We start from the raw sequence: 16,207 nt of genomic DNA, 5'->3' as shown, positions 1-16,207 counted from the left end.
TTAGCTATTGTGTCGGGTTGATTATGGAGAAAATTTTGATTGGTGTGGGCCCTTGCGTAGGGACTAATGCCCCCTTGCTATATTAATCCAGATTGCAGGAAGTCTTCCTAAAGATTCATCGCCGCCTTGTAGGAATAAGCCTGTCGCTTTTTAGCTGTAAAAAGACGTTAAACCCTCTAAACCTAAGTAAAGCACGAATTTTAAATCTGTATTAGCATTGCTGGATCCCTTTCTAATGAAATAAAATCTGTTCACATGTTATTTTGATCTCAAAAAGTACATATTATGCTGGGATACTACAGACAAAAAACATTCAGGTAACTTTGAACACAATAAATACATGTAAATGCACAAACACTAACCTAAAGTTTACATAATGCCCTATAAGTAACTATGATTATACTTTTAGATATATGTGCACGCATCTTATATATCTATAATATATTATATCGTATATTTATATATGATTACGTGTTTGCATATAAAAACTTGTATATTTTTTTTACATAGGATTATATTATTATTTAGGTATGTGAAAAATTTATATATGTTACATATCTATTTATATGGCTGTTTATTAATATATATATATATAGAGTGAGTTTTGGGGTCTATAAAAATATTAAAATTCATGAAATATATATTACGCACACATCGCATCTCTCTATGTATTAAGTTTTACAACTCTATCATATTTATCATTTTTATTGTATTTATTTTATCTTTTTACAGGAATTCTACTCTGAGAATACAAGTTTTGATAGCAAAAAACAAGAAAAGGGGGAAAAAAAATCTACTAAAAATAAGACACTTTCAATTTTAGAGCTAAGGCCTTATCTCTCCCATAAAGGTCACAAACGATTATAAACGGGTGCACAAGTGTAATTCTCACACACACACGATTTCTGTTTGGCACAAAAAATTTCTTAGTCAAAGATGAAGTATTTGGTAAGTAGATTTGCAATCTTCAATCTTACCTTGGCAATGTAAACAATTTTGTCTCCTATTCCCTCGTGTCCATACCACAAAATATATCTTTCAATCTTAAATTTGATGTCTACCCCATTTATTCAGCAATCTTTAAATTTTTCAAGGTTTCAAACTTTCCTATCCACACACCAGAAGTAAAATGATTCGCTTTAACGTGACAGTTGTGCATATAAGTTGTACATATAGTATGTACATACACACATATATGTTACAGTATATATATTAATAGCTATATTTCCCTCATTTTAAATATCTAACCGAACAAAATTTAGACTTTCAGGCGTTTGTGCTCTTGGCGGCTACCGTTTGCGCTTCCGAAGTTGAGAAGCGAGAGGCGGAGCCCAGCTAGGGCTATCGTTCTAGATACACAATCCCATCTTACATAGTATACAATACCCACCAAATCTAAAAGAGATCAGCAGAGCCTGAAGCGGACGCTGAGCCTTCTTATCGCCATGGTCATGTAAGTCATTCGGCGTTCCTGCAAGCTATACACACTCCGTTCGTAGCTACCATAAGAGGTCTGCCCGATCCTGAAGCTGATGCTGGGCCTTCTGTTGCTTACTCTTCCGCAACTTACACCCAGTTGCACCCGTCTACGCTCCTTACAGCGTTCACGGGTACCACAAGAGGTCTGCTGAAGCTGATGCTTCTCATGGAATCTCTCATGGAATCAAACAGCCCACTCCCATTACTTACGGAGGCCACTCCAACCATGGCCTCTACAAGAGGTCCGCGGTCCCTGAAGCTGAGGCTTCCACTGGTTATCATTCTGCACCTGTATAGGTCCAGTTGTGTCCTACGGCCATTATATCTACGGGGGTCTGCACCCCCATCTACCCCATACGCTCCCGTGCACTACAGACCTGTTTCTCTTAATCAACCCCGATACTACTAAGCATGGGAAGGACTAAAAGATTTAGCTGATATGGAGCATCGGTGTGTTCAATAAAGTTTAAAATTTCATCGATTTCTGTATCTGAAATTCCTATAAATTCCCCAGCTAATAGTTATACTTTCTTAAAAGAAGTAAAAATTTAATGCAGATCCTAATTTTGTAAGGAAAGCTGTTAATATTAGCTGACACTTAGTTGTCTTCTGTTCTATATATGAATGGAAATACTGATATTTTTAAATGACACACTATAAAAAAAAATTGTCATAATAAATACAAATATAGTAATATCAATAACAACAATAAAATGATAGTTTTATAATAATGATAATAACGATTATAATAATGGTTTTGATGGTGATGATGATAACAATAATTACAGGTGTAATAATAATAATAACACAATAATAATAACAGCGATGGTAAAAAGATGATAATAATAACACCAATCTCAACAATATCAATAATAATTGTAATAAAAATAAGGGTAATTTTTAATAATGAATGATGATAATAATCATAGTAATTCATTATAGAGTAATGAAAATAGTAACAACAATAACAATAATGAGTTATGAAAACTATAATCATTATTATTGTAAAAATAAGAAAACATTGCATTAACAGTAACTACTAATAATGATGTAATAACTCAACAGAATAATAATATGATAATAATGATAATGATAATAATAATACCTCTAATAACAACCATAATTTTATAATGAATGATTATAATGATAATGGTAAGAATAGTAATGATAATATTAATAATGATGTTACTAATCATAGCAATGGAAATAACATAATGATAAGAATGACAGCAGTATTAACAACTTTGATAATAATGATAATGGTAATAACAATAACAACAATAAAAATAACAAAAGCATTAGCATGTAACAAACAGCAATAATGGCAATAAATTATAACAGAATGTAATAATAACAACAATAATAAATAAGAATGTAATAATAGGGGCCATAACAAAAGCAATAATTATAAAAGTTATATAAGTGAAGATGTGATCAAGAATATTGCAAAACTTTTAATTAAGGTCGTATAGCCCCTTTCCTATCTTTAGTATCCTTGGCTCTTGACCGGCCAGGGCTGAGGACTCCCTTAGTTGGCTACTTGTCTCTCCTCAGATCTTTGGTTATTGGCTAGCTTACTTTGATTGAAATATCGCTTATTGAGACCAAAAAATAATGTATGTAATAGAGATAATTACAGGAAAGGGACAATTAGGGTGTTTGCTATATTAATGATAAATTAATATAATCAAGCTGATAATACGTAAATGGTAATAAGTATAAAAACTTTAATGAGAATCACCATGTATATATGTATGTGAGTTATTTATGTAGATGTCCACAACACACACATAAATGTAGGTATATATATGTATGTGCGTATATATGTATAATACGTATATATTATATTATACACACATATGTATACTACATATATACATATACGCATACGCATGTATTCTAATATCTATAACTATATATATTTATATATATATATATATATAAATATATTAATATAATTTATATATAATAAATGCATACTACATATATACTATATGCATATACATAATACATACATCACACACACAAACTCAAACATAAACACACACATATTCAACATATATATGTATGTATTATGTATATCTATATGTAAACACTACACATAGTAACTTTATCATATATATATTGTAATCATAATAGGCATCATTATATAGAGCTTCACTCGTCTACCTTCCTACAGCGTTCACGGTACCACAAGAGGTCTGCTGAAGCTGATGCTTCTCGTGGGACCTTCATGGAATCTACAGCCACACTCCATTACTTAAAGAGGCCAGACCAACCATGGGCTCTACAAGAGGTCTGGCGGACCCTGAAGCTGAGGCGAGGCTTCCACGGGTTTTATATTCTGCGCCTTCTGTTTATGGTCCATTTGTACCTTACAGTCATGTCTACAAGGGGCTACTGAAGCGAATAGAACCATCCACCTCATACCTCGAAGGAACTACAGACATGTTCCTCTTACCACTTTACCGTATTACTAAGAATGAGAGGACTTGGTTGATTTAGCCGATAAAGAGTGTTAGTGTTCAATAATGAACTGGGAAAATGAGATTTGTGAATTTCTGTTTCACTAAGAGATGTTTATCTAATAGAATCAATGGAAAGCTAATATGCATGAGAATTTTGATACCATCCTATTGATCATCCATGGATAACACGTTACCTGGTGTCTGTTCTGCTTTGATGTAACGTTACTCTTTGTGCCCTATAATGCTAATGCTAATATTAATTGATAGTGATATTAACGACGGACAACAATACTTCTAAACTGATATCAATAATGAAAGTATAAGAGGAATTTCCAAAATATTATAATAGTTAAAGTATATTTGACAATATAATAGAATTTATTCATTGTGATGAAAATACAAATATAATTTTAATTATAATTAGTTAATAATTTAGTTTTATTCCATTTCTTACCATTACATGCTGTCTATGTGTAAGAAAAGACTGGTGTTATCATTCAATTCGAAGGATTTGAACGAGGTTAACAAGATTGCTAGACGAGATCACTATCACTGCGCCATACAACAATAACAATAAAGCTAGTAAAAAAATAATAGGGGGATATATAGTTATTAGTGTCCGTGGTTGGTTGTGGACGAAATTTGAATAACTTTGGTGTGGGACTTGCAGTACGACTGATGCCATCCTACTACATTAAATCCAGATTTCATCGCCGCATTGTAGTGAGGTTAAGCCTGTTGCTTATTTAGCTGTAAACAAGACGTTAAATCTCTCTAAACCTAACTAAAGCACTGAATTTTCAGGTCTGTATTAGCATTGCTGGATCACTTTCTAATAAAAAGAAATCTGTTCAAGATGTTTATTTTTTATCTCAAAAAGTACATAGTAATACTAGGATACTAAAGAAAAAAACATACAGTACACCTTTGTACACAAATAATACATGTAACTGCAGAAACACTCAACCTGATGTTTGTATTAATGCCCCTAAGTAACTATGGTTATACTTTAAATTTGTTGTAATTACCCTCGCAGTTATAACATTATCGGAAGTGCTACTGTTATCATGGATAACATTAGTCATGTTAACATACATTAAAAAATATATACATACACATACATAAATATGTATATATACATACACTAACATATGTATATGTGTGTGTGTGTATGCACATGTGTATATGTGTATGCACACAGACACACATATTAATAACTCATATGTGTGTTTATATATATATATATATATATATATATATATATATGAGTGAGTGTATCTGCATGTGTGCGTGCTTGCATTGGTGCGTGCATGCGTGCGTAGGTGTGTGTGTGCTTGTGTGTACATATATATAGAATATATATTACGAATGCACACCAATATCAATACATAAATAAGTAGACATGCACACACACACTCACACACACACACACACACACACACACACACACACACACACACACACACGCACGCACGTATATGTGTATATATGAATGTATATTTGTGTGTGTGAGCGTGTGTATATATATATATATATATATATATATATATATAAATATATATATATATATACATATATATCTATACATAAATGCATAATTAAATGGATATATGTAACATGCATTCTATATATTATCTATCTATATATATCATATACTTATATTTATATATGTATGTATACGTGTGTGCACATAAAAATGTGTATATATATTTTTTACATCGGGTAATATTATGTATTTATGTATGTGAAAAACATGTACACATCTATACCTATGGCTATGTATATATATATAGAGAGAGAGTTGGCGGGTCTATATATATATGTACATGCATGTATATATGTGTACGGACACATCGTTATCTCTATGTATATAAGTTTTTCAACTTTATCATAGTTACCATCTTTATTGTATTTATTTTATGCATTTTTACAGGAAATTCTACTCCTGAGAATACAGTCTGATAGCATAAAACAAAGGAAATAGGAAATAAAAAAAAGAAAAAATCTTACTGAAAATAAGCAGCGCTTTCGATTTTAGACCTAAGGCACTTATCTCATCCCATAAGGTCACAGACGAGTATATAAACTGGTGCGCAAGTAGTAATTCTCACACACACAGACTTCTGTTGTAGCACAACAAAGTTGCTTAGTCAAAGATGAAGTATTTGGTAAGTAGATTTTGCAATCTTTCAATTTTACCTTGGCAATTTAAGCGTATTTGTCTCCACACATCACAAAATAGTTTCTTTCAATCTTAAATTTGATGTCTAGCACATTTATTTATTTTTAACCATTACCTTATACAATTTTAAATACATTCGACATTATTATTATTATTATTATTATTATTATATATGTAACAGAATAAATGATTTTCAGGCTTTGTGCTCCTGCAGCTGCCGTTTGCGCTTCCGAAGTGAGAAGCGAGAGCGGAGCCCAGCTATGGCTATCGTCGTGCATACGTAATCCCAATCTCCACAGGATACAGGAACCATCGAATCTACAAGAGATCTGCCCGAGCCTGAAGCGGACGCTGAGCCCTCTTATCGTCACGGTCATGTAAGCATTCAGCGTTCCTGTTCGTAGTACCATCAAGAGGTCTCCGACCTGAAGCTGATGCTGAGTCTTCTGTTATTTACTCTTCCGCATCTACACACCAACTGCGCCGTCTACGCTCCTTACAGCATTCACGGGTACCCGCAAGAGGTCTGCTGAAGCTGATGCTTCTCATGGAACCTCTCATGGAATCTACAGACATACTCCCATTATTTACGGAGATCACTCCAACCATGGCCTCTACAAGAGGTCTGCGGCCCCTTTGAAGCTGAGGCAGAGGCTTCAACTGGTTATTATTCTACACCTATCTATGGTCCCGTTGTGCCTTACAGTCATATCTACAAGAGATCTGCTGAAGCTGAGGCACAACCATCACCCCATACGCTCATTGTACTACGACCTGCTCACTTACCATCTCATACTACTAAAACGAGAGATATTAGCCGATATGGAGTTTTAGTGTGTGTTCAATAATAAAATGGAATGATACAATTTGTAAATTTTTATTTCCCATTAAAGATAGTTAACTAATAGCTAGAATTAATGGAAAAATAATACTCATCATGATTGTAATATGATCATCCATGGATAGCACTCTGCCTGGCTCCTGTTCTATGAGATTTAGCTCACTCTGATATAACGTTGCTCTCGAAACTTATGGTAATAATGCTGATGAAATTAGCAACGGACAGTAATACTAAGAGTAGTAATGAGGTTAATATTGATAATAAATAACCAGATGATAATAAAAATGATGAAAGTAACAACAGTGAATTTCATAAAATTTATAATGGTTAAAGTTCATTAAGCAATGTTCTTGGCAAGATATTTTTCTATTTTTTATTTGATTTCGTTTTCGGAGTTTTCATAATAGCTATTACTGGACCATTTTCAAAGAAAATGCACTAAAATAATCTTGCCATATAATATCGCACAAATTATTGGGCTCAAAAAATGCTGCGGAACTAAATGATGTCAGCACGTTTAGCCAATAAGATTGCACCGTGAGATATCAGATATAGCTAGATACATAATTATTTGTCTAATTTACTTGGTATTGCTCTACTTACCAGAAGTAAAACCAAAATTCCCCTCTCTTAGTTATGATAATTAAGCGTTCCTTACCTTTAACAGCTGTCAGATTACTCTTTGGAAAAAGTCAATTTACTTTTTGGGTTCAGTACACTATATTAAAGTGAAGCTACCTGGTTATGTGTACTTTGATTCTCTGTAAGGATATTTATTGCGATGAATCTAAATATGAATAAACTCTACAGTTGCTATAATGATACGGTTAGTGAGACTAATGATATCATCTAACAATATTCTTTAAGCATCGCATTATACACACAATACAGAATGGCTTTTTCATATCCGAATAATTGATCGATTATACTGGAAGTTCACGAAATATTCTGTGAATGAAAAGATTCCAAACAGACCCACAGGTCATATGTTTAGTATCATCATGGGTATCAGTGCACACACATACACACACAAGCAGAAACTCACACGCATATATTGTATATGTATCTATTTCGATCGCTCTCTATATATACATATATATTATATGTATGTACATATCCACACCACACACACACACAAATACATATACAGTACATATATTCATATTCATATGTACATGTATATATGTGAACGTATATAATATATATATATATATATATATATATATATATATATATATATATATATATATATATATACATACATATATGCACACATATTTACAATATCGGAACACAGGTTATAGATCAATAAGGAATGAAGAAATGTGTAAAAGAAAAGAAGACATGAGAAAAAATCCGAAAGGTGAATACATTCAGCCTCGTCGCCATTTACTCGTTAGCAATCTTTTTCGCTTATGATAAATAACCGTCACCTTAGTTTCTCATGCTCTGATACGTGTGCTCTATGCACATCAAGGTCATAGACAAGTATATAAACTGGTGCGCAAACAGTAACTGACACACACACACCTCTGTTGTGGCCACAGCAAAGTCGCTTAACCCAAGATGAAGTATTTGGCAAGTAGATTTAGCGATCCTTCAATATTTTAATCTTAATTTAGCAATCTTTAAATTTTTAAAACGCTTCAAACACTCCTGTTCACACATTACGAATTAAAAGGATTTGTTTTAACTTGACAGTTGAGTATATATATATGTATGTCCATACACACATATGTATACATGTACATGTATATATATGTATTACATTATAGATATATTTTCCTCATTTTAAATATCTAACCGAACTAAATTATGACTTTCAGGCGTTTGTGCTCTTGGCGGCTACCGTTTGCGCTTCCGAAGTTGAGAAGCGAGAGGCGGAGCCCAGCTATGGCTATCGTTCTAGATACACAATCCCATCTTACACAGTATACAATACCCACCAAATCTACAAGAGATATGCAGAGCCCTCTTATCGCCATGGTCATGTAAGGCATTTCAGCGTTCCTGTGGGCTATACACACTCCGTTCGTAGCTACCATAAGAGGTCTGCCGATCCTGAAGCTGATGCTGAGCCTTCTGTTGCTTACTCTTCCACAACTTACACCCCAGTTGCACCCGTCTACGCTCCTTACAGCGTTCACGGGTACCACAAGAGGTCTGCTGAAGCTGATGCTTCTCATGGAATCTCTCATGGAATCTACAGCCACACTCCCATTACTTACGGAGGCCACTCCAACCATGGGCTCTACAAGAGGTTCGCGGACCCTGAAGCTGAGGCTTCCACTGGTTATTATTCTACACCTGTGTATGGTCCAGTTGTGTCCTACGGCCATCATATCTACAGGAGGTCTGCACACCCATCCACTCCATACACTCCCGTGCACTACAGACCTGTTTCTCTTTATCAAACCCGATACTACTAAGCATGGGAAGGACTGAACGATTTAGCCGATATGGAGCATCGGTGTGTTCAATAAAGATAAAAATGTCAGCAATTTCTGTATCTGAAATTCCTATAAGATTACCCAGCTAATAGTTATACTTTATTGAAAAGTAAAGTAAAAAACTAATGCAAATCACAATCTTGTAAAGAGAAACTGTTAATATTAGCTGACACATTAGTTATCTTCTGTTCTATATATGAATATACTGATATCAGTAAATGCCACACTATAATACAATAATTGTCATAAAAAAGACAAATGTAGTAATATCAATAACAACAATAAAATGATAATGGTTATGATAATGAAAATAACGATTATAATAATGGTATTGATGATGATGATAACAATAATTACAGGTGTTATAATAATAATAGCAACAATAATAATAACAGCGATAGTAATTAAGGTAATAATAACACCAATCTCAACAATATCAATAATAATGGCATTAACAGTAACTATTAATAATGATGGTAATAACATCAACAAGAACAATAATGATGATAATAATGATAATGATAATAATAATAATACCACTAATAACAACTATAATCATTATAATTATGATTACAATGATAATGGTAAGAATATTAATGATAATATTAATAATGATAATGTTACTAATCATAGCAATGGTAATAACAGTAGTGATAAGAATAAAAGCAGTAATAACGGCAATAATTATAACAGGAATGTGATAATAGAAACAATAATAAAATAAGAATGTTGTGAATAATAGGGGCCATAACAAAAGCAATAATTATAAAAGTTATATAAGTGATGATGTGATCAAGAATATTGCATAACTTTTACTTAAGGTCGTATAGCCCCATTTCCTATCTTTTGTATCCTTGGCTCTTGACTGGCCAGGGCTGAGGACTCCTTGGGTTTTTGGCTCAGCCAAATTGGAAAATATCGGTTATTGAGACACTGGCTAGTTTGAATTATAAGGGATATTGACTTTACTTAGATGTCATATTTATTTTCCTTAAAAAATAATGTATGTAATAGAAGATAATTACAAGAGAAGTGACATTATGGTGTTGCTAATATTAATGGTAATTAATATAGCAAGCTGATAATACGTAAATGGTAATAAGTAAAAAAATTAATAGAATCACATGTATATATGTATGTGAATCATTTTCATAGATGTCAGCACACACATAATAATGTATACATAATGTATACGCAATATGTATGTGCGTATATATATGTAAATAGTATTATCTTATATATACACACATATATATATACTACATATATACATACACAAAACATACATATATATCTATTATCTCATCTATCTATTATACATACACAAACATACATACTTCATTATACATATATGCATATACATAATAATACATCATACCACATACATCACAACACACCACTCAAACATAACACACATAAACACACATATATACATATATATGTACGTATTATGTATATCTATATGTAAATACATACACATAGTAACCTTTATCATATATATAATCAGATATATATAGTACTTATATATTATATATATACTATAAAATTCTGTAACTAGATGGAATTATTATAGTGCCTTCACTTGGTCTACTCCTTACAAAGGCGTTCACGGGTACCACAAGAGGTCTGAAGCTGAGGTTTCTGAGGACTCTCATGGAATCTACAGCCCACACTCCTCATTATTAAAGAGCCTGACCACCATGGGCTCTACAAGAGGTTGCGGACCTGAAGCTGAGCCCGAAGGCTTCAATGGTTAGCATTCGCGCCTTACTGTTTATGGTCCAGTGAGCTTACGTCTGGTGTACAAGAGGGCTACTGAAGCTGAATAGAACATCCACCTCATCGTCAAGGAACTACAGATCATGTTCATCTTTACCAACCCCGATTATACAATAATGAGCAGGATGACGTACTGGGGTTTGTTTTTTTATGAAGAAAATAAAAAGGAAAATTTTTACTTTTTGGAAAAATAAAAAAGTATTAAAAAAAAAATTAAATTTTTTTTTTTTTTTTTTTTTTTTTTTTTTTTTTTTTTTTTTTTTTTTTTTTTTTTTTTTTTTTTTTTTTTTTTTTTTTTTTTTTTTTTTTTTTTTTTTTTTTTTTTTTTTTTTTTTTTTTTTTTTTTTTTTTTTTTTTTTTTTTTTTTTTTTTTTTTTTTTTTTTTTTTTTTTTTTTTTTTTTTTTTTTTTTTTTTTTTGTAAAAAAAAAATTTTAAAAAAACCCCCCCCAAAAAGCCCTTTTTGCCCTTTTTTTAAAAAAATACCCCCCCCCCCGGGTTAAATGAAATTTTTTATAAAAAATTTTTATTTTAAAAAAAAATATTTTTTTCATTTTAAAAATTTAAAGGGGTTTTAAAATTTGGGTTTCCCCTTTTTTTTGGGGGGGTTTTAAAAAAAAAAAAAAAAAAAAAAAAAAAAAAAAAAAAAAAAAAAAAAAAAAAAAAAAAAAAAAAAAAAAAAAAAAAAAAAAAAAAAAAAAAAAAAAAAAAAAAAAAAAAAAAAAAAAAAAAAAAAAAAAAAAAAAAAAAAAAAAAAAAAAAAAAAAAAAAAAAAAAAAAAAAAAAAAAAAAAAAAAAAAAAAAAAAAAAAAAAAAAAAAAAAAAAAAAAAAAAAAAAAAAAAAAAAAAAAAAAAAAAAAAAAAAAAAAAAAAAAAAAAAAAAAAAAAAAAAAAAAAAAAAAAAAAAAAAAAAAAAAAAAAAAAAAAAAAAAAAAAAAAAAAAAAAAAAAAAAAAAAAAAAAAAAAAAAAAAAAAAAAAAAAAAAAAAAAAAAAAAAAAAAAAAAAAAAAAAAAAAAAAAAAAAAAAAAAAAAAAAAAAAAAAAAAAAAAAAAAAAAAAAAAAAAAAAAAAAAAAAAAAAAAAAATTTTTTTTTTTTTTTTTTTTTTTTTTTTTTTTTTTTTTTTTTTTTTTTTTTTTTTTTTTTTTTTTTTTTTTTTTTTTTTTTTTTTTTTTTTTTTTTTTTTTTTTTTTTTTTTTTTTTTTTTTTTTTTTTTTTTTTTTTTTTTTTTTTTTTTTTTTTTTTTTTTTTTTTTTTTTTTTTTTTTTTTTTTTTTTTTTTTTTTTTTTTTTTTTTTTTTTTTTTTTTTTTTTTTTTTTTTTTTTTTTTTTTTTTTTTTTTTTTTTTTTTTTTTTTTTTTTTTTTTTTTTTTTTTTTTTTTTTTTTTTTTTTTTTTTTTTTTTTTTTTTTTTTTTTTTTTTTTTTTTTTTTTTTTTTTTTTTTTTTTTTTTTTTTTTTTTTTTTTTTTTTTTTTTTTTTTTTTTATTAAAGAATTTTAAAAAACAAAAACAAATATTAGATTTTGATCCCTTAAAATATATAAGGGGATAACACCCCTTTTTTTGTTTTTAACATCGGGCCCCTATAATTAATCAAATTAAATTTATATATAACGACACAAAATACTTCTAACATATATCAATAATAAATAATAAAAAAGGAAAATTTCCCAAAATTAAAATAGTTAAATTTACTTTTTGGAAAAATACTAGAACTATTAAATTTTTTAAAATACTTAAAATTTTATTTTTAAAATTTAATTTTTAGTTTTTTTCCATTCCCCCCATTACTAATTCTATGTGAAGAAAAGATGGTTTATCCCCCTTCGAAGGATTTTTGAAGGGTTACAAGATTTGCAGGAGATACACACCCCCCAAAACTAACAATTGTAAAAAAAATTAGGGGGGATAAGATTTTTCTTTTGGGTTTTTGTGGAAAATTTTTGAAAAATTGGGGGTTTTTGGGGGATTTGAACGTTTTGATGTTTTTCCTTTAAATTTTCAATTATTTTTATGGGAACCTTTTTTTATTTTGAAAAAAGCTTAAATCTTCTAATAAAAAAACCGGTTTCGGTCTGTTGATGTGGTACTTTTTAAAAAGAAACGTTAAATTTTTTTTTTTTTTTAAAAAAAAGTAATATAATATAGGATATAAAAAAAAAAAATCAACATTTTGTACAAAATAAATAATGTAATTTTCAGAAAAAAAACTATTTGAAAATACTGGAAACAGGGAAATACAAATTTTTTTTTAAAACCCCTTTTATAACTTATCAAAAATGCTACTTTATCAGGGATAAATGCTTTTTCATCTTAAAAATTAAACTCAAAAAATGGAAATTAACAACCAAAATTGAAGGTTTGGGTTTCCCTGTGTTATTGGTTGGCAACAAACAAAAATTAAATAACCAAATTTTTTTTTTGGGGTTTAATAAATTATTTATTTAGTTTTCGTGGTTTTGGCAGGGGGTTTTTTTCCCTTTGGTGTGGTTGTTGTGTGCCCCTTTATTTTAAAAATTTAAATTTTCGAAGACACCAAATAAAACCCCTTTAAAATTTAGCTCCCAAACAAACCAAAACAAACCCCCCCCTTCAACTAATTTAATAGAATTTTATTTTGTTGTGGGGCTTTTTAATATAATTTTTAAAAACATATATTATATACAAAAAACTCATATTTTAAAATATATGTAATGCTTTAAATAAAATTTATTATAAAACTATATTTATTTATTTTGAAATTTAAATTTATATAATTTTTATGATATTTTTTATGTAACCGTAAAATTTAAAAATTTATATATTTTTTTTTTAATTAATTTTTTATTATGTGAAAAAATGTAATTTTTAAATATGGCCGTTTATATGGGAAAATTTTTGGGGTTTATATAAAAATTGGAATCAAATAATTGGTAGGAAACATAAATTTTAGAAAAAAATTTTTAATTTAAAAGGCTTTTATTGTAATTTTAGCATTTTACAAAATTAAAACCCTAAAACTCGAGATAAAAAAAAAAAATGGGTAAAAAAAAAAATTTTATAAAATGAAGATTTTTTTAAGTAAAAGCAAAAAAGGAAAGAAGTAATAAGGGGGGAAGAGTAACTAAAAAGAGGGAAAAAAAAGTTGAGAAAGAGAAGAGGAAAAAGGATTTTGAATCTTTCAATTTTACCTTGGCAATTAAACTTTGTCCCCCACACATCACAAAATATTCTTTCAATCTTAAATTTTTTTTCTAAAATTTTTTTTTTTTTTAACCCCCAACCCCCCAAAATTTTTAAAAATTGAAAATTTTTTATTATTTTATTTAATTATTTTTATTAATTTTATTTATTTTTTTTAAAAATTTTAACCGAATAAAATGTTTTCAGGCTGGGGCTCCGGCGGCTCCGTTTTGCGCTTTCCAAAATGAGAAGGAGGGGCGGAGCCCACCCTAAATCTATCGTTCTAGAACCCAAACCTCCACGGGATACAAACCACAATTAAAAAGATTTTCGCAGCCTGAAGGGGGACGCTGAGCCTCTTACGCAGGTCATGAAAGGCTTTTCGCGTTCCCTGTTTTTCCCGTAGTCCCCAAAAGAGGTCTGCCGATCCTGAAGTGATGCTGATTCTTTTTTTCTTTCGCATTTTACACCCAACTCCCCCGTCTACGCCCCTTTACACATTCGGGGTTACCAAAGAGGTTGCTGAAGCGATGCTTTCAGGGAAAAACCCTTTCATGGAATTAAAGACATACTCCTATTTCGGAGGTACTAAACCATGGCCTTTACAAGAGGTCTGGGGCCCCTGAAGCTGGGGCAGAGGCTTCAACGGTTATTCTTCTACACCATCTAGGTCCCGTTGTGCCTTACAGTCTATCTACAAGAGACTGCTGAAGCTGGGGCAAACCACCCCACCCCTACGCTATGTGATACAGACCTGCTCCCATTTACCATTCATTTACTACAAAAACGGAGAATATACCGATATGGGGTTTTTGGTGTGTTCAATAATAAAATGGAATAAATAAAATTTGAAAATTTTATTTCCCAAAAAAAGTATTAACAAATGCTAAATTAATGAAAAAAATAATACTATCATATTGAATATGTACCATGGTAGCACTTCCCGGTCCTTTTTCTATGAGATTTAGCTCACCCCGTATAACTTTCCTCTAAAAATTTATGGAAAATAAGCTGATGAAATTACCCAAGGGACATAACACAAAGGGTAAAATGAGGTTAATTTTGGGATAAAAAAAAAACCCAATGATAAAAAAAATGGAAAGTAACAAGGGGAAATTTTCATAAAATTTATAAGGGTTTAAAAATTCATTGCATTTTGGAAGTATTTTTTCTTTTTTATTATTTCGTTTTCGGATTTTTAATAGTTTTACGGCCCATTTTCAAAAAAAAAATGCACTAAAATAATCTTCCATTAAATCGCAAAAATTTTTTGGGCTAAAAAAATGCTGCGGAACTAAAGATGTCAGCACGTTTAGCCGTAAATTGCACCGGAATTCAGAAAGTAGATACATATTATTTTTTAAATTTATTGGTATTCTCACTTACCAGAAGTAAAAAAAATTTCCCCTTTTTTGATAATTAAGCGTTCCTTTTTAACAGCTTAGATTATTTTTGGAAAAAAGTCTTTTTCTTTTTGGGTTCAAACACATATTAAAGTGAAGCTACCGGTTATGTGTATTTTGATTTCTGTAAGGATATTTTTGCGATGAATCTAAAAAATGAAAAAATATAATTTGCTATAATTAGGTTGTAGAATAAGATATAATACTAAACAATTTTTTTTAAGATCCTTTTTATACACAAAATAAAATGGTTTTTTCATACCAATAATGATCGATTATATTGGAAGTTCACGAAATTCTGTGAATAAAGACCCCCAACAGACCCCATTTCAATGTTTAGTATATCGGGGTCATGCACCCTACAACACAACAAAAACCCACGCAATTTTTATTTTATTATTTCGATCCTCCTTATAACATAATATATAGTAAAAACAATCCACCCCA

General features: G+C 29.7%; 1 protein-coding gene across 1 annotated transcript; it reads left to right on the top strand.

The window, feature by feature from the left end:
- Positions 1-6,067: 6,067 nt before the first annotated feature.
- LOC119599070 lies at positions 6,068-9,461 on the top strand. The gene is made up of 2 exons (XM_037948825.1): positions 6,068-6,115; positions 8,797-9,461. The coding sequence occupies exons 1-2, from the start codon at positions 6,104-6,106 to the stop codon at positions 9,397-9,399; spliced, it is 615 nt and encodes a 204-aa protein (XP_037804753.1). The 5' UTR covers positions 6,068-6,103; the 3' UTR covers positions 9,400-9,461.
- Positions 9,462-16,207: the final 6,746 nt, after the last annotated feature.

Source organism: Penaeus monodon, chromosome 42 (genome assembly GCF_015228065.2).
Source record: "Penaeus monodon isolate SGIC_2016 chromosome 42, NSTDA_Pmon_1, whole genome shotgun sequence".
Taxonomy (NCBI): Eukaryota; Metazoa; Arthropoda; class Malacostraca; order Decapoda; family Penaeidae; genus Penaeus; species Penaeus monodon.
The sequence above is the reverse complement of the archived record's forward strand: the minus strand, read 5'-3'. Positions and strand labels throughout refer to the sequence as shown.